Raw genomic sequence first — 24,617 nt, 5'->3', positions numbered from 1 at the left:
ATAAACTCGGTTTATATATGTTTAAATAACTTTTAAAATGGATATATAATTAAGAATAATTTTGTCAATTTGAGCCTTTTAAAAATCCACAAGAGGTGTAACTTGGAATTATAAGTGAAACCAAAAGCTTTTAAAGTATCGTGATCATGCAAATTTGGTATTGGTGATTTTTGAGCAATTTTTACCTCTAACTTTAGCCCCTTTATGATTATGAAGGGCCCTTCAATCTTACATCATTTGGCGCATACATATCCAAATGAAATGATGTGGCAATGACGCGTTGCCTTTGAAAAATCAAGAGTCTTTGATTGTGTTTGAAAATTGAATTAATTGAATTGAAGTTGAGATTGTGAAGAAGAAGAATGATGAGAAGGTGTGCGACAAAAGCGAGCATAGTCAATAACCTGCTTAAACTAAGAAACAGTGAAATCTGTTATATAAGTATTCATCATATGGAGTTTGTTACATTTTTGTTGAAGAAGTAGGGGTTTGAGAAGAAAGGACACATCCATGTTTTTCAAACCAACAAAAGCAACTTATAGTATAGCTATTTCTTCTTCCATCTTCATCTTTTGTATAATTGCTTCACCTACCACCATGCTTCACAGGGAAAGAAGAACAAGACTGAAGAATAAAGTGTAAAAAAACATGGGATGTTGAAGTTTTTTATTTGGGTTTGGTTTTAGAAAAATAAAAAGAGGTTATAAAAGAGTCGGGGGACGAGAAAGTCAAACAACTGTATCAGGTGCATATTGGTTGAATTTTTGCTTTTTCTTTCATTTAGTTTATATTGATCAGAAATTTTTTAAGTGAAAATTCGTAGCAATCATGAAATATTAGATAATAAAAATATATTTATAAAAATATTGATTTTTTTTATATTTTAATTATATTTAAAAATGTAGATAATTATTTATTTTACAAAATCTTTTAAATTCTTATCAACTACTAAAATTTAAAAAATAAAAATAAGAATGTTTCCACAAAATAAAGGATTGTGATTTAAAGGTTTAAGATAACCAATTTAGAAATTAACTAAACTTCAAAGTGAAAATCGCTAAAAAAGCAAAACTGGTGAATTGTAAATTTTGGGGATACTTGCTCAATTTTTTTAAACTCAATTTTTTTTTAAAGATAATTTCTCAATTATCTTTTCAAAATATAGAATCAAGAAACTATTAATATAAAATAATTTTATAATGATATTTAATACAAATTCTCTATTTTATTCTATTATCTTTTATTGTTATTTTAAAATTGACCTTAAAACATGAAAAATTGTAACTCTTATTTTTTATTAGACATGAGTAAAATTGTTTTGACTTAATTATAATTGTAGTATCTTTATTTTTATTGATTTACGAAATTAGTCTCCCTATTTTAAAAATCGACAGTTTTAAATTTCTTTTTAGATTTTTAATTAGAAAATAATGACATGAGATATTTTAAATAACGTGAATATGATAACGTAAAATGATTAATACCCATGAAATTGAAATAAAACTCAATAAAAACTTAGCTTTTAATTTCAAATTTATTTTTATATTTTTTATTTAATTAATGACATATAAATAATTAATGTATCTAAATGGTTTTATATCATAAAATTATATGTCTCGTCAATAAAAATATCTCAATTTTATATTTTTTAGTTCAAAAATCTAATAGAAAAACTAAATATGTCGACTTTTAAAATAACAAACTATTTTCATAAATTGATAATAATATAAAGACTAAAACTGTCAACTATTAAAATAAAAAATTATTTTCATAAATTAATAATAATATAGAAATTATTTTTCGTTAAATCAAAATTAGAAGTAATAAAACAAAATTTTAATCAGAAATAATCCCTCCGTCAGGTTCCGCGGTGTTATGTTTATACAATAAAAAAGCTAGACGAAGAAAACAATAGAGAATCAGAAAACCTAACCAACGAACAAAAATACCCAAAACATAGACATGGCTCACGGCGGTGACAACAAGCGGCGCGTGAGGGTTAACCCCGCAAGCCGTCGATCCAACGCTAAGAAATTCAAACCTCCCGTCTCCCTCAAAAACCAGATTCGATCCGCAGAACGCATGCTCAGAAAGGTAACCTCCTTCCCTCCTTCCCTCCTTCCCTCACTCAACCCCTAATCCCAATCCTAACAAACCCTAGTTCAATTTTTTTTTTCTTTCAAAATTTGGAATTAGCAGAATTTACCATCGGAGGTTAGAGAAGCACAGGAGCAAAAGTTGGAATCACTGAAGAAGCAGCAGGAAGTTCACACTCGCCTCGCCGCCGAACGCAAGATATTCTTACGCGATAGAAAGATCAAGTTCTTCGAGAGAAGAAAAATCGAACGAAGAATCAGACGCCACGAGAAGCTTCAACGTGCTTCGTCTTCATCATCTTCTGCTCAATCTGCTTCTCCTGATCAGCTTGCATCGCTCAAACAAGATCTTCAATATGTTATGGTTTGTGTTTCAGTGGTTTTCAAGTGACAAAACAATATATATTTATATACTTGCTAATAGAGTTGTGTATGGCTCCATTTTAATTTCAATGTGCAGTACTTTCCCAAGAATGAGAAATATGTTCCTTTATTTAGTGGAAGTGATGATCCGGAGATAGTTGATAGGCGAAATGGGCTGCGCAAACAGATTGAAGACAGGTTAACTGCTGCTGCTGCAACTGGCAAGGATTTAGAAGGTGGTTCATTATCTTTGCTTTCATTTTATTTTTTTGATATGTGAATACTAGTTTTAATCGGTATATAGCATAGTAGAATTTGAACAAATCGTTGCTATAGCATAGTAGAATTTGAACAAATCGTTATTGCTCTGGGATACGCCCTTGCTCTTTAATACAAAGTGTTGCGAAATAGTCGCTATTGCATAGTGGAATTTGAATAAGTTATTTTCCACAATCTGCAGTTGACAACACTGGTGTTACTATGTTATGTTAGTAGACAGAGTTTGAACACTTGACCTCTTTCTCAATCTCGTATAGGTATCCCAGTCCCAGCTCAACCAATTGAACTATGCCTTGGGGACTATCACTAATTTCATTATTACAGATTCTAATTTCTATACCCTCCTATTAGATTGATTTTAGAATCAAAATATTGCTATTGCTACTTACCCTTATTTTGAAGTGCTTGGTTTTAGTTGGTATGAGCTAAACTATGTTTGAAATTGGGACCGTGTCCTTTGGCTATATTTATAAATGTGCCCTTTGTATTTATGCCTTTTTCCTGTTTGATTTAATGTCAACGTGATTTTATGCTACTGTTGCAGAGACTGGCAGCGAAGATGATGGGCACTTGGATCTCACTGATGATGATTTTTTCCTTGCTGGAAGTTCTAGTGATGAAGCTGATGCAGATGATGAATGGACAGACAAAAGCAGGTTAGCTGAGATGTTTTAGTACTTGGTCAATTATATCACTGAAAACTCGTATATACATGGTGTGCAGTCTGGTAAGGGGAGATTAGGATGTAAAAAGTAGAGTATATTCTACTGGTTTTGTTTTTGGGAATTGTATTAATGATTGAGACAATGTTAACATACATTGTGTTTTATTTTGTTGAACTGAACGTATAAAATTATCTATTGGTTGCAGAGAGCAGGCTTCTAGTGCTTCTGGAAAAGCCGTGTCTGGCATGTCCAGTGATGAAAAAAATCAGGTGTGCAGCAAGAGTAACAATTAATAATTTGTTGTTTTAATTTTAGATTTACTCTAATACTGAATAGATAGTCACACATTATTTTGCAGTTTTTAAATATCTTCGCTCATTTTTGTAGAGGCAGATTTCTGCTAGAGCTTTGATGCCTCCTCCTCGCCCTTCGAACAAATTGTCAAGGTTTGGGTCATCTTCAGGCCAAAGTTCATTTAAACAGAGATCTCAGATTTCTACATCCAGCCACACATCAAACAGAAAAAGCAGCTCAGACTTCAGAGTAAGGAAACCCTCAGACTTCAGAGCAAGGGAACCCTCAGACTTCAGAGCAAGGGAACCCTCAGACTTCAGAGCAAGGGAACCCTCAGAATTCAGAGCAAGGGAACCCTCAAAATCAGGGACAGGTCATGGCAGTAGTCTAAGCTCCAACTCTGATGCTCACAAGCCTCGGAGAAAGAGAAGACCTAAGAAGAAAAATAAGCAGGTTAATAAGCTGTACTTATTCTGTGTCTATTCTATTATATGTTGCATTACATATTTTCAATTAACTTGCATTCTAACTCAAAACTTCATTATATAAGTTTAGAAGATAAGATTATGACCTTTTTAAGTGGTCATATCATGTGACCGTTAAAAGCTTTTTATTGCGATAATAATTCACATATGAATGTTTGCTAAGGATTTACTCTTATCACTCTTGCAAAAAACAACCCTCTCAGTAGATGCATTCCCTATGTATAAGTATATTCAGTCATTCACTTCTGCTTTCTGTGTTCAAGTCCCATAGCTTTCTCATATCTTTTAGTTTAATTACTTTTCCATTGTGCAATTAAGGTAATGGCTTTAGTTATTGTTGTTTAATATGTCTCATATTCAATAGTTTGTGTATAAATGCCTATAATCAGTATTCGAATGTGGAATTTTATCAAGAAAATAGTTTCTTACTGGGTTTTCTTCATTGAAATGGGAGTTGAAGCCAGAATCATGAGAATATGATAAGAGGATTAATGTGTGTTTGTTTTAATGTCAACACATACCAAAATACACTTGACTTAAATTTCTAATTTGTTGTTATTGTGGCAACTATGTTCAGTTGAGTGTATTTGATGCCAAATCGACAACAGTCCAAAACACACTTTACTGTTGAATACTCAAATAAATATGAAATAAAACAGGATGTGGTATGTTTCACCATACAGTGTGGGCTTAAAGTCAATACTTACATGTATATATGTGCCATCTTTGGTAAACCACTTACCATTGGTTTCTTTGTTTATCAATGCAATGCATCCAATATTTACTCTCCTCTCTACTATTGATGTCTCAATTGTAATACACATTTTTTATTCTCCACCTGTAGGCATGATGGCTAAGCTGAGCATTGCTATGGAATTTGGATTTAACTTCTTCACATTCATTCAAGATTATTACAGTTGTTTTTTATCTGGATGGGTCATGTTCTGCGGTGGACATCCCGGCGGGAGCCTCTTTTACTGGTCATTATTATTATGATCATATATGTACTGACTTGTTAGGTTAGATTGAATTTTTCATTGTAGATTACTGTGGGGTCTTTAAATTTGACCACAGGTTTCTGTAAATTAAATTTCAAGTTGTTTACGGACAAACCAAAAAATTTGCATTATTATTGTATTGACAGATATGGGAAAAACATAATTGTACTGGTTTCGCCGCAGTTAGCTGGATCTTTTACAATTTTTAGATTTATGGATAACTCATTGACAAGATTGGTTGAAGGATTACCATGTTGTAGAATTAATATAGTTGAGATGAGTCCTTGACAATCTTTGTTTGAAGTCAGTACTTTCACAAGTTTGAGTAATGGATTCAATGGTTATACCCTATAGGGTCTCCGAGATTTAAGTCTTAAATAAGTTTCTAAGAGGAATGCTAAGGTGATAGTCTCAAGCACACTCCCTTAAATACATCTAAACACATAAAGCCACATCACCTTTTTTTATTTTTTTATTTTTATATATATATATAGATATAGATATATATATGTTCTTTTACTTGGTTACCGACTATACTAAATTGAAAATTTTAAACTTTTTATTTTTTTAATCGGTCTTAATTCCTGGTTTTCTACACTCCTGTGCTGATATCAAACTTTTCTAAATTTCTTTGGCACTTTTCCATGCACCTTGTTCTCTAGTTAAAAGTTGTTGCTGCCATTGTATTGGCAAGTCAATATGCAACCATGTTGTAGAATTAATATAGTTGAGATGAGTCCTTGACAATCTTTGTTTGAAGTCAGTACTTTCACAAGTTTGAGTAATGGATTCAATGGTTATACCCTATAGGGTCTCCGAGATTTAAGTCTTAAATAAGTTTCTAAGAGGAATGCTAAGGTGATAGTCTCAAGCACACTCCCTTAAATACATCTAAACACATAAAGCCACATCACCTTTTTTTATTTTTTTATTTTTATATATATATATAGATATAGATATATATATGTTCTTTTACTTGGTTACCGACTATACTAAATTGAAAATTTTAAACTTTTTATTTTTTTAATCGGTCTTAATTCCTGGTTTTCTACACTCCTGTGCTGATATCAAACTTTTCTAAATTTCTTTGGCACTTTTCCATGCACCTTGTTCTCTAGTTAAAAGTTGTTCCTGCCATTGTATTGGCAAGTCAATATGCAAAAAAAAAAAAAAAAACACCATTGGAAAGTTGTATTGCTCAAAGTAGGGAATACAAGCGATGCAAAACACCAAACAACAAAACCTCATTGCCACATCAGTGTTTGGAATGCTTAATATCAATTTTGTTTTTGTCCTCAACACAAGATTTACCTTCAATAGATGGAAAAACTGAAATAGGGAAAACATTTAATAATTTTGCAACTTTAATGATTTGATATTGCACAATACTCAGTTTAAAAGTAAAATTGGAACTTTAACATGAATAATGGGTTGCAAAATGAATATCTAGAAATTGATATTGAACAACCATGGGAATTGTGGAGAAGATGTAACAGTTAAATTACAAAAAAATAGAAACTGTCCTGTTGTCTTTTGACATGTAGAATCGATTACCAGGTAAAGGAATGGAAAAGAAGACATGACGTGGCTTTATGTGTACGAGTATTTTTAAATGAGTGTTAGAAAGCGTGACTTTAAAATTCCTCACTCTATAATTGTCATAATTAGCACATCCATTTTTATTTTGTTCTGGTCTTTGTGACTTTTTCTCTATACAAGAATCTCTAACTTAGTTTTCTTTTCATTTTGGTCCGATCAAGTGCATATACAACAAAGTGTAATTTTTGTAAAATTACAGTAATTGTTAGTAATTTTATCAATGTCAACTCAAAATCAAACATATCTTAAATAGTGAGATTGTTGAGAGAAGTTTATTTGATGATGATACCTGGCACGTACTTACCTTAGACAAGTTTACATGAAGTTATAGTTTGAAAAAAAAAACAGAAAATGAAGGACTATTGCTATAATGGATTTGTATCTGCAAAATGTCAACATTTACATGGCCATTTATTTATTTGATCAAACAGAAGAGGAAACATTTATTGAAAGGTGAGAAGCAAGGAGATTAGCTTGGGGGAGAGAGGGAAAGAAGAAGAAGGAATATTTAGGTGGTATAAAGAAATATTTCATAGAGGTTAAAAAATACTTTAGTCCTTAATTTAAGAAGAGATTAAGAGTCCGTTTGTTAGCATTTATTTCATGATTTTTTATTTATTTAAAAATAACTCTTTTTGAACGCTCTCATCAGTTTTTTACGAATTTTTTGTAAATGACAATTAAAAAAAATTAAAATTATTTAAAGTGAAAAATTATTATTTTTTTAATTAATCTATAACAAATGGATCTTAAATACTTTATAAGTTAATATTACATTAGTATCGAGTGAATATTTATTATTTCCTCAATTTTTTTTTTCCATTTGTACGATTTCATTAAATTTCCTTATAAAAAAAATCATTTTATTAATTTTAAAATTAAAGTTAGAAGTTTTGTCAAATATTAAAATTAAAATAGGTGGAAAAATTGATTTACGCTAAGAAGCCCTTAAAACTCATTTGGTAACGGGAATAGCAGAGAAAGCGAAGCTAGAAGGAATGCGCGAAAGGATGAATAGATAGTTTGAGCGGTGTTATTGTTTATCATATCATAGATTTCTGTGTTCCAATGGAAGGTTTTAGGAGGAAGACGTGCATTCAGATCCGTTCAATGTTAGCGTTTATTTGTTGTTGTTACTTCACGCTATCTCTCGCCGATAGCGTCACAAGAGAAGAAGCTAAGCAACTAAGAGATGAAGTTGGTGAAATGTTCTATCACGCTTTCAATGGTTACATGGACAACGCTTTTCCACTCGATGAATTGAAACCTCTATCATGCGCAGGAGAGGATACTCTTGGTGGTTATGCCTTAACCTTGGTTCGTAATTAAATTCCACTTTCAATAACTATTTTATGATTCTTTGATTCATTGGAAATTCTAATTGAAATTGAAATGCAGATTGACTCGTTGGATACTTTGGCTTTACTTGGTGATCGTGAACGTTTTGCTGCTTCTGTTGAATGGATTGGTAAAAATCTTCGCTTTGATATGATAGTGAGTAGAGTCAACTAACTTATTCAAATAAATTAATAATGAAATGTTAACTTGTTTATTTGCTTATTGTTGTTTATTCTATGTCTGGTTGGATTGCAGAATAAAACCGTTTCTGTTTTTGAGACTACTATAAGGGTCCTTGGAGGATTGCTTTCAGCTCATCTAATTGCTTCTGATTATGCTACGGTATATCAGTTATTATTATTTTATAATAATAATACACGTTAATTGTTGAGCTTAGGTCTTGTTTAATGACGGATGAGAAGTCATTAAGAATGTTGATAGGAATGGAATGTCACCTTGGACCTATTTGGATTGACTTATTTGAGTTTATCTAATGACATAAGCATTTGTAATTCTGTTGGAGAACTTATGAAAACAACTTATGATAGCTTATTAATATAAATTCTCTGGGATAGCTTATGAAAACATCTTATAGTTTATACGAAAACAATTTGACTTTATACAAAAGGTGGTTTTTAAGTGCTTACTTGATTCACCCTTTAGGTGGTAGGATAGTTATTTTTCAGGCCTTTACTTGTCCATCATTCCATTTCTTTTGGGGGATTATATATTCATTCATTTTACTGATTTGGCATATCTTTTATATAAGAACATCTTAGTATTCATGGACATTTAAGGTCTTAAGTGATTCTCGTCTTGTCTAATGTCTGTAGGGTATGAGAGTTCCATCGTATGATAATCAGTTACTGAACTTAGCTGAAGATCTTGCAAGGAGGTTGTTACCTGCATTTGATACTCCTACCGGTATTACTTGATTCATACATAATTAGCTGATCTTTTAGTATGTTTTTGCTCATAATTATCTTTTTCAATTCCTGAGAGGATTATTTTATCTGCGATATTTTTTCAAAACTAAATATATTATTTCTAATTTGCACATTGATGGCATTTGAACGCCACTGGTTCACTGACACTGACACATACAACTGAAGAATGATAGCGTATATTTACGGAAAAATTCTTAGCGCTTCATATAGAATGTTTAAATTTTGAGGGCTAAAATTTGGCATGAATTTTTTTAAAAGGAAAATTTTAATCTGGAAAAAGATGGAAAGTGCGATGAAAGGGAGGATAATGTATACTTAATAATTCAAGATGGTGGAACAGAGAATGTTGTTTTACTATTTCTTCCATAGTGCATCATATGTTGACTGTTATATGCCATTTCCTATTTTCAGGAATCCCATATGGGTCTGTAAATTTGTTACATGGAGTTGATAAACAGGAAAGCAAGGTAAGGTCTCCACCTATGCTTTCTCCTTTATGTTAGAAGATGTAGGTTTATGTTTACTAGTCAATGATCTGGTAAAGTAGCTAATAGTGTCAAATGATGTATAAGAAACAAGTGGGTGTAGCTGATTTTAATTTAGCTCAGGAAATGGCATCTTTGCTCCACTATTTTGGTTTTTAAGAAATAGGAAATTCTTCCAAGATTCTTTCTCTTTTTTCTGTATTATGTTAAACATTAGTTCTTTGGTGCTTAGATAACTTCAACAGCTGGTGGTGGAACCTTGACTCTTGAATTTGGTGTTCTAAGCCGTTTGACAAATGATCCTAGTAAGTTTACCATTTTACCTTTTTATCTTTTGTAAATTTTGTAGGGTCTTATAATCTGTGTTATGATTCCACAATTTACAATCTTGTTGTTGTTGTTGTTTCTGCATCTTAAATGTTACCTGTTTTCTCTATCCACAATTTTTTTGCTGCTTTTGCCATTTACTTTGGTTTTTAGCTTTTTTTTACTCGTCAATTTTCTGCTCGTCAATTTACTTTTAGTCCTTTCTGTATGAATTTTTAACATGCAGTTTTTGAACAAGTCACCAAGAATGCAGTGCTTGCACTTTGGGCACGGCGTTCAAAGCTTAACTTGGTTGGTGCTCATATTAATGTTTTTACAGGTGAATGGACACAAAAGGTACATAACGCATTTTATTTTTTGAAAGTTCCACACTGAAGAGATTTAAGGAACCCATGCATGCATCAGAGATATATAATACATTAAACATTCTTTTTTTCTTTTGGCATTTTGTCATCTATTTATCTGTAGTGAACCAATATTTAAAATAATGGAGCCATGAAATATATAGAATTTTATGTCCTACTTTCTTTAGCATTTATAGTGCTTTTATTCCTATTATCTACCGGTGTACCTTGCAAGCTATGTTAGTTAATAGCAGTAACTCTCTTTGCCTTTCTGCAGGATGCTGGGATAGGAACTAGTATTGACTCTTTTTATGAGTATTTGTTGAAGGTTAGTAGCAGGAATTTAGTATGATGAAGCCTCCACAGAGCAATTTGTACTGAAAATATAATCTGTATTAATCTGCAAAAGTACCCCTGTTCCGTATTACTATCTAGATTTGGTTTAGTATACCAAAACATATCTATGATGTTGCATGTATTTTGCTTACATATTTCGTGTCATGTGTTTTCCTGTGTGTCTGTATTCAAGTGGACAAACGTTTTTGTTTTATTTGCTTCTGCTTTACTGTATAATTTACTTTGTATTCTTCCTATCTTGTACATTTCTCTTCTTTTGCTTCATTGTTTTATCTAATTTAGAAAAGAAAAAAAAAACCTTATATATTTTTGATAATTAGAAACTACTTTTATCTGCCCCCCGCCCAAAAAAAGAAAGAGTAGAGGTAATAAGGACTATAATTTTTATTACAAACTTTGAACCTAGTCTTGTTGTTGGTATCATCTTATTTATGCTTGTCAATTATCAGCCCTATCTATTTTGCTTACATGAAAAATACATGTAGTGGTTAAAGATCCTTATTGGGGAAAAATGATTTTTTTTTTCATACATGATCTTTCAGGCTTATATATTATTTGGAGATGAGGAGTACTTGTATATATTCCAAGAAGCTTATTCTGCTGCGATGCATTATCTTTACCACGACCCTTGGTAAAAGCTTGTGGCAATGCGTGCCACCTTATAAATATACTTGACTAGCTGTCTAAGTTCTTTGAAACTCATAATTATGTTTATTTTTAATGTATTTCAAGTTTGAAACTTGGACTTGTATTAATGCTTCTAGGTATGTAGAAGTTAATATGGATTCCGCTGCTATTGTCTGGCCATTGTTTAACAGTCTACAGGCATTTTGGCCTGGCCTTCAGGTTTTTTTCTTCTTGTTTTGTGATATAATGTAGTCCTTTTAGTTGATCTGTATAAATAATTATTAAATGGTTTAGGCTAATCATAGCAAGTATTTTTGCAAGGTTTTAGCTGGAGATATCAATCCTGCAATTCGTACCCATGCTGCCTTCTTGAGTGTCTGGAGAAGATATGGTTTTACCCCCGAGGGCTTTAATCTTGCTAGTCTCAGTGTTCAGGTATATTTAGTTTTGACACTTGAGAACCAGTATGGCTGTTAAAAAAGGCTTGTTTAGATATAGATAGAGTTTTCTTTCTATTTGTAGTATTTTAAAGTAATTGGTGATGTATTGCACCCGAATTTGAACAACATCCTCTTCAACTAAAGGTCAAAGTCTCTGTTCATATGATAAATAAATTATTTTATCGAAAAAAGAATCTCATTAGAAAAAAATAGGAAAGTACAACTACGGGGATTAGGGGTGGACAACCGGTCGGATATGGGTGAAAATTGTCAATCCACCGCTAACCGAATGCTATAGTGTAAGAACCATCTCCGACCGTTTTTGTCAACGGGTTTGTCAGATGTCGGATGGGTTGTTACGGGTTTGAGGTTTTCAAAGCATAGAAATTCATTCCAGATTTTAGAATGTTAAAAGATGGAAAGAAGAAATAGAAAACTCGATGAATGACAGAAAGGAAGTCCATTCCGACTGTCTAGTTTCTGTGTGGGTAAACATCTTGCTTTGAATTCAAAGAGAAAAATCTCTCACAGATGAATTAACTTGGTTGCATCATAACCATGAAAACATTTTTGGATCTTGCATTCAAATATGAGGTGAACTGATGGTAGAAAACTTAGATTGAGAGAGTTGAAAAGGACTGAATGTGGAATTTTGAGATTCAAGTCTGCAATATAGTGAGTATTGTTTTGTTGGAAAAAAATTATTTAAAGAGGTATTTTTCAAAGACAGATTAAATGACTAGAGTAAAAAGAATTATAGATTTAATATTATTATTAATTAGAACATGAGTCCCAAAAACTCAAACTCATGCATCGTTTCCCATACTTCTGAAACAATGAATAGAGTGAAGTGACAAGTCTGTAAGAATACTCGATTACTCCAACTAATCTTGTACTATTTTGTCTCCTACACCTATGAAACTAATAACAAAGTAGAGAAGTTGTTTCTTTAGTTCATTCTCGGTCGGTATCGGTTACTACTGGATTGCAATTTGCAGACCAGACTCGACCAAGTGCATCTGTTTATACTCGACTTTTTTGCTTTGGTTACCCGATTGCCGATGTAAACCTGACCGTTTGGCAAAAGCTGAATTTGGTTTGCACGGTTTCGGGTGGGTCACGGGTTTTTGTCCACTCCTAACGGGGATGATGAGATCCTTCAAACATAAATGTCAAAAAATTGAGATTGCAACAAGGCTGCAGGACTATATCAGATATGGCTCCATTCATAAAATCACTTGAACCGAGATCTAAAGAGAATCAATTAACGAATTCTATCCCATATCAAGTTTAAAGGCAAAGATGCATCCTTGTTTAGAGCACCTGGCTGCAGTCAACTGCAGCAAAATATGGTTAAGACAACAAGCTGGCAAAACTCAACTTGAACCGTAGAAAACTTCATAGCAAGTCGGCACCAATAATTATGAAGAGTCCCGAAAAATAACAAGAGGCCTACTCTTTTGAACCGTAGAAAACTTCATAGCAAGTCGGCAAAACTCAACTTGAACCGTAGAAAACTTCATAACAAGAGGCCTACTCTTTTGAAGTTAGATCTTAACATAATATCAGAGAAAGAGCAGCTTGAGATATATGACTTAGCAAGTGTTTACTCTAAAACTAATTGCAAGATGACCATTATTGGTTTTATCATTTTATGTAAACACATTTAACGTGTTTGTCTTGTCGGTGTTAGTCCTGGTGCAATTCAAGCAGTTAATGACGGATTGACTGGGAGATTTTAAAATATAAACCGGCCATTCAGTTGACAGCCCTTCATTTTCATTTAGCCAAATCTAAACCTTTTTATTGCCAAAAGAAAAGTATCTTACAATTTCTTCTAGGAAGAAGCTTTTGCTTGATTATCTCTAATATTTATGATCAGTGTATATTTTTTTTTTCTCATTATATCAGCATGGACAAAAGAGTTACCCGCTGCGGCCTGAGTTAATAGAGAGCACGTATTGGCTATACAAAGCTACCAGAGATCCTAGGTCGGCATATATCTGCTTTTATTTTGCAGTACCATTAATAAAATTTTGCTTGATAATGTCTGCTTAATATAGTTCTTCAACTGTATACTGTACATAGCCCTTTTTACCAACATAAATAAGGCTATCTTTGTACTTACAAATTCAAAAGAAGCGTTCTCTCTAAAGGTTCTGTCTCTCTCTCTTTACATGTTTGTTGCTACTTCACTTTTCATTGCAGCATGAAGGCTGAAGCCTTGAACCAGTCTTCACTAGCCTTGAGCCGGCACTTAGAATTCCTAGTAGCCATTATAGATAGATAGATGGTTTTCATGTATTTTGGTGGATTTTTTTGTTGCTATTCTTCTTTTGCCTTTAGAGGATGCACTGTCATTCACAATTTTTTTCTAGTGGTCTGCAATTATGATCTTTTTTTTTTCTTTTCTTTTTCCTGCAAAATAGGAAATTGAGACAAGTTGTTCATGTTCAACTTTTATAACAGTTTTTTTATAGCTGTGGTGTAAGTTTTGTTCTATTAATATGAATTTTAATTCTGTCGTGTATTTCTTTGTAGATATCTTGATGCTGGGAGGGACATGGTTGCTAGTTTACAGTATGGGACTCGATGCGCTTGTGGATATTGTCACATTTCAGATGTTGAAAACCACAAACAGGAAGATCACATGGAAAGCTTCTTTTTAGCTGAGACAGTAAGAATTTATTTCTTATTCTAGATGATTTTGAGAACAACTTTACTCGTGCCCTCGTAAACTTTTCCAAACCCTGAAAACTAAAAGTTTAGTACATAATATTTTCAGTTGTTTCACTGAAAATCACTGTCAAATAAGGTTAGTCATCTTTATTTAGGGCTTCAACTGGTGTTTCTAGTAGTATTGCGGAGATTATGATTTTAGGGGTGACTTTGGTAAAACATCAATTGCTAGCTCTTGTAAAAGCTTCAAGTTTTTGGGTGAAAATCAAGGAATGGGTTTATTTTTTATCCTGCCTTTCATTTTTTGTCTTCTATGATTTGTTTGAAAGAGGAGGAATTTTGCTAATGGCCTATGTTACTATTAGGTCAAGTATCTTTGGCTCCTTTTTGATTTAGCCGTGGGTCCTGATAACCTTGTGGAAAATGGACCATACAAGTGAGTAGGCTTATGCATTTACAATTTAGTGGCTGGTCCTTATTATACTATGAAACTGAGTTGCTTCTCTTTTCTGTTTGTTGTGAAACAGGTACGTATTCAGCACTGAAGGTCATTTACTGCCTGCTACTCCTCAGATCTCTCTAGTGAGGGAACATTGTTTATACTATGGGGCTTATTGTAGAAGTGGTGATTCGAGACAAACTTATTTTGTGTCCGAGGTGGACAAAGATAAGCAAGAATCAAATGATAGTAGATTTTATGGGAGCCGGACTAAAGCTACATATTCATCAGAGTACACTACTTCTGAACCAAGTGCCTTTTCTGGTTTGATCAAGGTACTCTCTCCTCCCATCACTCTCACGGATTCATGTTGCACTTGGACCTTCTATTCACATTATTTATCTTATCCCAATCTAGGACTTTAAATGGATAAATTTATTTACACTTATTTCTTTTTAATACATTGGAAGTATAGAAAATTTGGTTTCCACCAAAAAATTTATATTTCTTATTCTTTATATATTTTAGAAGATAAAAGTGGTTCAATGATAGAAAGTGGATCATAAACTAAGTGGAATGAGATTTTTATCAGAACCATGGTTCCCATCTACACCACACCAGTGGGGTAACAGACGTATGACAGCTATACATAGTTGACAAGTAATGGCTGATTGATAATGAATTGATACACATATGAAAGAATAAATGACAGATGGTTCTATAGAAATCTGATTTGGGTTCCTATGTGATTTGGAAAAAAATTAAATTTTATAATTCAAATTAGAAACAACTCTTTCATGTTTGAGTGTTTTGTTATGATTCTGCAGGGTTTCTGCCCAGGACTAAATCATGGACAGAAGTATGGTTTTTCATACGTGCATTCAAATGATGAACGTAATGATTATGAAACCATTCAACAGAAAGAATCAACAACTGTACAAAGCCATTCAGTAATTGTTCTTCCTGCCCAAAGTTCTCACCATTCGGAGCCTGATTCCGGCAATGATCATAATGATAGTCAGACTACTGAATCAGATGTTACTTCTTGAAGTGAGTGAGAGCTCTGATGTTAATAGTGACCAAGGTGCTGACCCAATTTATGGATGATTAGATCTCAGTTAAGCAAGAGGATTGGCGGGAAGGATAAACATTTTCAACTTTATAGTGCTGTACTTCTCTGGGCTCTCCACCTGAAATATAAATCGGAGTTTTGGTAGTATGTTCATAATTGAGAAAGCATAATAAGTTTGATAATATAGCAACTGTTGATACGGTGAGCAATAACATGGAGCTGAAAGTGTTGAATGACGATTGAACTGACCCGGTAGATGTACTTCTTAGGTTGTGCTACCAAAGAAAGGTCTGAGACTGTATGCAGCCTCTTGATCATCATCGGCCTCGTGTACAAGCGTGTAATGTGATTTATTTTGTTGTATCATTGTCTCTTGTTGGTTCTTGTAACCTATTTTCCCAGAGGTAGTGTACGTGTGATAGGCATTGTCAACATCAAATTAGACCACAATTTCAATTGCTGATAGACTAGCAAATCTTAATCATCCATTTTGTTCATTTATATGATTCCTCCGAGGGGAATGGTGAAAATAGCTATGCAGAGCTATTTTAGCTGGATTATGTTCTCATGTTAGATCAAGCATTACATGATTCATGGTATATTTCATCCCTCAAGAAAATCTGTTATTTTCGAATGAAAATGAAAGGAAAGAAAATAAGGAAATTTATTTCACTCATTTGATTGAGCTCGGGAGACATGATATCATCTAGATCGTTATTTAATTTTCTCACCTAAAATGAGAAGGGGGGAAAATGGAAATAAAACAGCCATCTATTTGATCACTTGAAAATGGAGTATGGTGTGCATTGTAGATGGAACTAAGATTATATGTTGCTAACGCACTTTCTAAACATTTTTTTCAATACACTCTAATCCGTTGAAGGTGAAATTTAAATGTCGCACTAAATTTATCCGAAGCATACATGATTTAATTATGACACTCATTTGAATTTCAAACAATTAAAGAATGTTTGTGTAAGAGAAAGTATGTTGATAAACTCCTCTTCAAGGCCATGAAAGAAGCAAGTGGTGGAAGTCTTGCTGAGCCATGTTAATTTGGGACTATGCTAATGACTTTTATTGTATTCTTTGATAACCCAAAGGGAAAAAAACTTTCATTCAACATAAAACCCACTATGCGAATATTTGATGAGGAGCAACTCAGGGTTAAAAAGAAAGATCGAATACATTCTTACTCTCGCTCTCTATAGATGGAAAAGATATCAATAATCAATTTCTTGCATATGTGATTATTAATGTTGTGAACAAAGACAATTGGAAGTGGTTTTAGAGTCTATTTTATGAGACGGATGAGCTCAAATAAGTTGAAACTGGCTCTATCAATAATAGGGTGACTCCATATCACTGTGTATAAGTGTGGACATATCACTATCAACTTATCTTAAGGATTTATATTATTTACATTTTTTTTAAATCACACTTAGTATAACAATTAATTTATACTTAACCAGCTTCTTTAAAAAAGGATAATGGCATAATAGTACTATAATTTTTTGTTGATAGGATAAGTATTTTCTGACTTTGTCCTTAAATTCTAGTCTAATAGACTAATTCTGATATTGTTAGACTAAACATCTTGCTCATATTTAATTTTATGATTGCACAATTGTACAAGTTAATTATAATATAATTTATCATTTAAAATAAATAAAAAATATTTTCCAACGTTAATATATCGGGTCTCTTTCCAATGTGTTGTTTTACAGCACATGAGAGTGGGAGCATATGTTCCCTTTCTTATGTAAGCAGTATTTTTTAGGTCAAACAGTATTTTGAAACATTTAATGTTTACAACAATTATTTTTCTTTACTTGTGCACTAAATCTTGTTTCCTGCTACATTGTGCAACAGTGAGGACAATTTCTGCTCCCATGTCAGTAAAATATTACTAAGAGTGTGTCTTTCCCTTAAACTTTGCCGGGAAGAGGGATCTTAATTAGCTAGATTCATTCATTAGCATTATTTTATATTGTTTACGTAGTTTCTTTCGATACCAAATAATAAATTTACTATGTTCATATAATTTATTTCATTATGACTAGTGCTCTGTTGCTAAGCAGAGAATATTGCCACAAAACTGAAGCTATGTCTAGTGAATATTATTATTTAACAACCCTTTTGTATGTTAATTTAATCAAGTTAGTTATTACCCAAAAATTTCCTCAAAAGAAGTTATATATGCTAACACCAATATAGATAACAATACGCATCTTATGAAGTTGTTAAGTGGGGACAAAACAAAAGCAAGCACGAACACAATCTGAAAGTGATGCACTTTCATGTCATGCTGAGGATTGTTTAGTAACTTTAATAGATTTTCTCATTGGTCGAGAAGATTTTCTTAGAAAATAAATAGTTAATATTTTGTAGCAACTGATGTCTGAATCTTATATAAGACATATTCTAAAAGGCATCTGATTAAAATTATTATTAAAGGGGGAAAAGTAAGTTTTACCGATATATCACAAAAGAAAATCATATTTTATACTTTTTTTTACTCAAACAATTATATTGTATCCTGAAAAGAATTTCTATACAAATGTAAATCTTTTTTTGTCTAACGTCACAAAAATTACATTGGACCGAATCCAAGGCAATTGAATGTTATATAGTATTAAATTTATGTAGCAATAATTTCATAAGTTTCTAAGTATACAATTAAATATTTTGAGGAAAAAAAACTATATATATACAACTGGATGCGAATTCTCAAATTAACTATAAATTATTATTTAAAAGACATTGAGTTAGTTATTTTTATATTAGTTGAACGAGTTAAATTTTGAAATATATATTTTTTATTTATTAAATTATCGATTAAATTATTGTCTCAACCTTAAAAATCACAATGATCATGTATCAGTACTTTTAAAGAGTAGTTTGATTTTTTACCACTTTTAAATATATAATAGATAGTTGAAAATTTCCACCCAACGCAGCTGTGAAAATAGAGGAGGTCTTAGATGGTTACAAATATTTAGACACAAATTTTAATACACCTTTAAAATATTTAAAAGAAAAATAAATAAATAAATAATATGTATTTTGTGTTTATGTATGCCCAAATAAATGTTTCCAACCAAGTATTTTTGAAGAAAATAATCATCTTTATGTTTAAAAGAAAATCCTATTTATAGTTAAGAAAACATATTTAAAACGAAACTCTGGAAAGAAAAAAACTTTTCAAGCGTGTGCGGACAGCAGAGATAAAAAAGTGAATAATCTTTTTCTTATGTTCCTCTTCTTTTCTTTTTGACGGTTTGTTACACTTTCTTTCTTGCTTTCTCTTTTCTTTTCTTTTCTTTTTTAGACATTCTTGCTTTCTCTTTTCTTTGGACTATTTATGGTAAGAAATAATATTAGGATACACGGCTAAGGAACATTTTATTATGTCGAAAGTCACCGAGTTAAAAAGAAAAGGGGTCAATGGGTTTCGATTACACAAGCATGATAATTAGTATACGTACTAGTATGTTACAACTTCAACGTGGTCATTTAAATTTAGTTCCCTTTAGTTTGTTTTTTTTTTTTTTTTAATATTCTTCGTCGTTTAAATTAGATTATTATTTATGAATTATTATATTAATATTTATAAAATTAACTTTTAAGTTACGACTCGTTTATATTTTGATCATTTAACACAAACTGAGATTAAAACTTAGATTAACTTTTTGGACGTATGGTAAATTGAGATTACTTAGATTAAAACTTTTTGTCACATTTTTAAAACTTTGTTTAACTAATAGATTATTAATGAGTTTTGATTGCATAACTTGCATGATGTGAATATCTAATGAGTTTTTAGCTGAATCACTATACTTTGTCTCATATTTTTCGTGAAACTAGCCCAATGACGCATACGTTTGTTAAATATGGTTTAGAACATTTGATGTTATTCCTAATTTTTCTCCACCCCCTATTAGTTTTTAAGAACTGTATTGCTTTTACTAGTTAGTTTTTTCTTTGGTTTCCTTTTTTGCAGTCTCCTTTTCTTTCATTAAAAAAATAAAAAAAAATAAAAAAAATAAGCATAGGATACTTTCTAACCCCAAAAGAAGGCCCACAGAAAATATGGAGCAAAAAAGGCACGATGAAAATGTTATTAAAATGAAGCTTCCTGTTCTTTGATACAAGTCGATTATACAGCCTCCCTATATAAAAATGCCGCCACCATTAATTAGGTGAGGTGCATATAGTCCATATTCTCTATACGCGTTTTCTCAACTCTAATTAACTAACCTTTGACTCCATTTATTCAAATCATAATTACAATTACAAAATAATTAAATAATATGGTATAATTGGTGCTATGTAATCAAATTTTAGGTATGTCGTTATGAAACTGATTTTTTTTTTTTACTAAATTAACTGATTTGTTGAACTATTAACTTTATGTAAGATATCATTATATCCAAAAACAAAATATAATTGGTTGTTTCAGTGTCCTTTAATTTAATTTTAACTTTAATTTTAGGTAATTATTTATTATTTATTTGATTTTTTATTTAATTTAAATAATAATTTAATCATTTACGTTTTAAAATATTAATATTACCTTCTTTTTTTTATACAAACCTAAAAAAATCGATCTTCATCTTGAAAAAAACTTAAAAATTCAATGTCACCGTTATACAAACTTCTCTTGCTATTAATATTCTAAAATTATTTAGAGAATTGAAAAATATTATTCTATCTATTCTACAATAATTAACCTATTTAATCATTTGAAATAAATTAAGACAAATATATAAATAAAAAATAATTTTATTAAATAATTTTTGTTAAGTATTGAAGTATATTGCCATAAATATAAAGTGAAATGTATTGAATCAGAAGATGGCAGATGAAATATTAATTAAAAGTATAAATGTAAAAATAAAAGAGAAAAAAATTATATAGAGAAAAATTCCATTTTTTCTTTAAACTTTTTCTTCTTTATTCACCGGAAATAAGTGATTTTGGATCATCTTTTGACCTAGAATATCTCATGTGCATCTTTTTCTCTTATTTTAATCTAAATAAGTGATTTCTACGTAGATAAGATTTTATTTCGTGTTTTCGTTTTTGTGATTTTGCTGTTTCATGGTCTGTTCAACGCATTTGAAGGCCAAAAGTGAATTTTAATATAAGGCTTAAAGTGAATTTTCTAAATTTTAATATGACATCACTAAATTAATATAATTGATATAAGATTTACATGTTTTAATTTTAAAAACATTAAAGTATGAGATATTTTTATTAAGTAAAATTTTTTTTTTTAGACCTTTTGATAAAGTAAAAAACTTGCCTCTGCTACAATGCATTGTTGTTTGATTTTTTGTCTTAATACATTGTTCATTTGATTTTCTTCTTGTTGTTGTGTATCTTTAATTTAAATTGGAAATCAATTAGTGATTCAACCAATAACTAAGTCCTAGATTCAAAGACATGGATATTCAATTACTTTGATTTTGTCACATTATTTATAGACATATATCGTTTTATGCTGTTAACTTATGTTTTGAATTTATTTACAGATTCATGATTTACATCGTTATGAATTTGTGTTTTTATACAATATACGCTACCAATTTAAATAAATAACCAATTTAAATAAATAAATAAATGAATATCAATTTTGTTTTATTACTCATCAAGCTTGAGGATACTCTTAGCAGAAACAAACTTGTTCATGACTCAAGATTTATCTTATTTGTTCATCATAGAACTAGCAGTCATTAACATCACTTTAAGAGATTATAAATTTTATAATTTATTTTCCCAAACTTAAAAAAGAAGATAAGATAGCAGGGAAGAATACTCATTTCAATTTCAGAAACAGGTTAACAAACCAAAACTCAATTTTATCTTGTTATAAATTTTAATTAGTTAATATATATATGTGATGTGATCCAAACAAAACACTAACCTAATACAAGTAATAATCTACCTTAATATATATATATGTGATTATGAATGAGACATGAAACTTACATCCAATAACAAAGAATATTAAGTTACCAACAAATAAAAAGAAAGATCAAAGTTAAAGGCACATGCTTAATTTGAAGTCCATTCAATATAACAAATTTATACAACAACACTTGAGTAGTAGTATATTACACTGTATTCTTGCATCAATACAAGAAAAAAAACTTGGATAATTAAACAATAATAGTCTATAACATCACCCTTTTCTATCCCTTTCACATGAAGCAAATCTCTATGAGATTTCTCATTTGAAACATGTAGAAAAAAAAAAATCAGTGGAAATAACATGATTGAATAGCATCCAACCCTGAATGCTAAAAGTAACCAGAATGAAATAAATGTTTGAGGAAACTAAGAAACTGCACTGTATCTTCCATTTCCCTTCCTTAGAGCACAACTTCAGATAGGTATGCTTATAGCATAGCATACACTACAGTGATTCAAAAACTCATTAGTTCTTTCCGAGAACACAAGCTGTTAGGTTCTTTCTTTTTTCTTCCCTTCACACCAAAACACTTCTTCTCTTTTGCATAGGAACTAAACACCACATCCTATACCTCTAGCTTCTGATCCTTTCATGATTCTTAGTCTTTTGCAAGAAGTCACAAACATGCTGCACAAAACAAAAATAAGTAAAGTTCTATCAGCTTTCATTCAACCACAAAATTAAACAAATTTGGGTCTATTTATGGAAAAGAGAAAAAGAGAAAGAGAACTTACTCCCATGGAACATCTCCAACTAACATCCAATCACCATCCTTGTCTTCATAAGTAGGTTCATAATCAGATCCTTTATAACCTTCTTTTTCAGAGTAGTCACCTATGGTTAACTTGAACATATTTTCCAAAGCTTTGAGGAGTTGTGAGTAACCTCCATAGACCCTCAAATCAATCTTTCTAAGGTAAGGAGCTCCATCCAAGCTCACTTTCACATAGATCCCAGAAGCCTCAGCCTCTTGCAAGCTGTTCTTCCTATAAGATCTTATTGGTGGCCACCCCACTATTTTAGCCCTGTCATATCAAAACATTCATCATAAAAAATCAATATTCCAATATAGAAATGAAAGAAAAAACAAGTCTTGATATTAATTTTTGTTAAACTTACTTTGAAGGAGGTGCTGCATCAGTGTTAGAACTTTTTGAATCACACTCTTTGGAAGTTTCAATCAATGGTCTTTTGTTGTTTTTAACAGAAACAGAAAGAAGTGTTTCCTCTGTCCCTGGAAGTCCCAATCTAAGCTCAGTAGCCTTCAAGTTAAGATCAGTCTGATATGCCACACTGTTTTCCATCTTCTCACTGATTCAGATAATGTTGAAGACTTTGGAGATGGAAAAAACAAGTATGCAAGGTTTAATTTTATATATGATGAAGAAGGAGAGGGTGGATTTATTTATTAAAAAAAAGGAGAAAGACAAGGAAAAGTGTCGGTAGAAGGAGGAGCAAGATGTCCCTACAATTGTATAAGGGAAAGAAAGGAGTTTTGGGAGAGAAATGAGGAGCGTTGGCTTAAAGGAAGAGGAAAGGGAACATGGCCATGTGAAGGGTAGGGTCCTCATGCCATGTGCCTCTCATTAAAAAACATCTATAACTCAAAATATTAAAACAAAACTACGACTTCATTCTTTTAAATTGATTCATTTTTCTGAAGGAATTCTTTAAATTTTTTTCTTCTTGAATTGGTCATTAAAATTTTATTTTTTTTATACTGTTAATTTTTTGTCTTTTTACCTCATTATAAACAACTATTAATGCAATTAAATATCATTTAATCATTAAAAATTTACTAAATATTGTAATAATATGTCTACCATATTGCTCTTATATAAAATATCAATCAAACCTTCTAAACCATTATTGTAAAAAAACCTTCTAGACTTTGTTTATAATTTTATTTTATTTTTTCTGTAATTATTTAAATACAAAAATAATCTTTTAAAATTTGATAATAAATTTATATTAACATAATCAATGTCATATTTTCTTCTACTAGGTTGGATAATTTTCATTTTGTAATTTTTAAATATTATTGTGACACTCGCAAGTGTTGGGTAGACCCACCAACAATATTTGAACACTTGTTACAATTTGTAATTTACAATAAAATATCATTAGTATTTATTTTTATCTGAATTCACTTACTTCTCATAGAATTGTCCCTGTGATAATTAGGAGTTCAACCAAAAAAAGATAAGTAAAGTCCGATCAAAATTTTTTTTATTTAAAATTCAAACTCAAATTCTCCTAAACAATTCATCTTTAAATAAATTTTACTATCCACTTCAAACTGATCAATTGGTTCAATATTATTATTAAAATGGCCGACAAATATTAATAAATAATAATAATAATAATAATAATAATAACAATATTTATTGGTCATTTTTACCACTTATGAAGTAATTTATGCTATATTCGTCTCTAAATATAAGATATCTTCGACCAATGTACAAAAATTAAAAAAGAAAATCTCATATTAAATTTATCATGTATACTTTCTTTTCAAAACTATTTTTTAATTATCAAAAGAGATATCTTTTACCGAATCTCCAATGTCGAACTAAGAGGCATCACAATTATTCAATAATTTATATTTGTTTAGTTCAAAATTGATAAGAATCATAAGGGAGCTTATGATTCGGATTTAGTTGGTTTTGGAAAATTAGAAATCATTCCAAAGACAATTTAGGACTCAGAGATCCAAACTACACAATTTCCTAAAAATGTAATTCATGAGGTATTTGGTTTCAATCTATCTGGTTCAACTAACACTAATCATCAATGAGAGGATCTT

At 31.0% G+C, this 24,617-nt stretch overlaps 3 protein-coding genes across 4 annotated transcripts; 2 read left to right on the top strand and 1 right to left on the bottom strand.

Moving 5' to 3' along the window:
• Window positions 1-1,862: 1,862 nt before the first annotated feature.
• On the top strand, window positions 1,863-5,362 carry LOC101513034 (uncharacterized). 2 transcript variants are annotated; one of them, XM_012714357.2, is made up of 7 exons: window positions 1,863-2,094; window positions 2,200-2,460; window positions 2,557-2,695; window positions 3,283-3,394; window positions 3,609-3,672; window positions 3,797-4,150; window positions 5,027-5,362. In XM_012714357.2, exons 1-7 carry the CDS (start codon window positions 1,963-1,965, stop codon window positions 5,030-5,032), a joined length of 1,068 nt encoding a protein of 355 aa, XP_012569811.1. In that variant the 5' UTR covers window positions 1,863-1,962; the 3' UTR covers window positions 5,033-5,362. The 2 variants fall into 2 exon arrangements, with proteins under 2 accessions (XP_012569811.1, XP_004495398.1); XM_004495341.2 differs by having other exon boundaries at window positions 3,791-4,150.
• A 2,340-nt stretch (window positions 5,363-7,702) lies between these two features.
• On the top strand, window positions 7,703-16,335 carry LOC101512506 (alpha-mannosidase I MNS4). Its single transcript, XM_004495337.4, has 16 exons — window positions 7,703-8,096; window positions 8,178-8,273; window positions 8,373-8,459; window positions 8,951-9,041; window positions 9,476-9,531; window positions 9,782-9,854; window positions 10,103-10,212; window positions 10,498-10,548; window positions 11,120-11,208; window positions 11,342-11,423; window positions 11,526-11,639; window positions 13,556-13,635; window positions 14,186-14,321; window positions 14,689-14,759; window positions 14,851-15,097; window positions 15,590-16,335. Exons 1-16 carry the CDS (start codon window positions 7,848-7,850, stop codon window positions 15,809-15,811), a joined length of 1,854 nt encoding a protein of 617 aa, XP_004495394.1. The 5' UTR covers window positions 7,703-7,847; the 3' UTR covers window positions 15,812-16,335.
• A 5,545-nt stretch (window positions 16,336-21,880) lies between these two features.
• Window positions 21,881-23,241, bottom strand: LOC101512178 (auxin-induced protein 22B-like). The gene is made up of 3 exons (XM_004495336.4): window positions 22,931-23,241; window positions 22,546-22,836; window positions 21,881-22,438 (listed from the first exon to the last, which is right to left on the bottom strand). The coding sequence occupies exons 1-3, from the start codon at window positions 23,113-23,115 to the stop codon at window positions 22,363-22,365; spliced, it is 552 nt and encodes a 183-aa protein (XP_004495393.1). The 5' UTR covers window positions 23,116-23,241; the 3' UTR covers window positions 21,881-22,362.
• Window positions 23,242-24,617: the final 1,376 nt, after the last annotated feature.

Source organism: Cicer arietinum, chromosome 4 (genome assembly GCF_000331145.2).
Source record: "Cicer arietinum cultivar CDC Frontier isolate Library 1 chromosome 4, Cicar.CDCFrontier_v2.0, whole genome shotgun sequence".
Taxonomy (NCBI): Eukaryota; Viridiplantae; Streptophyta; class Magnoliopsida; order Fabales; family Fabaceae; genus Cicer; species Cicer arietinum.
This window is presented reverse-complemented; position numbering and strand designations above follow the sequence as displayed.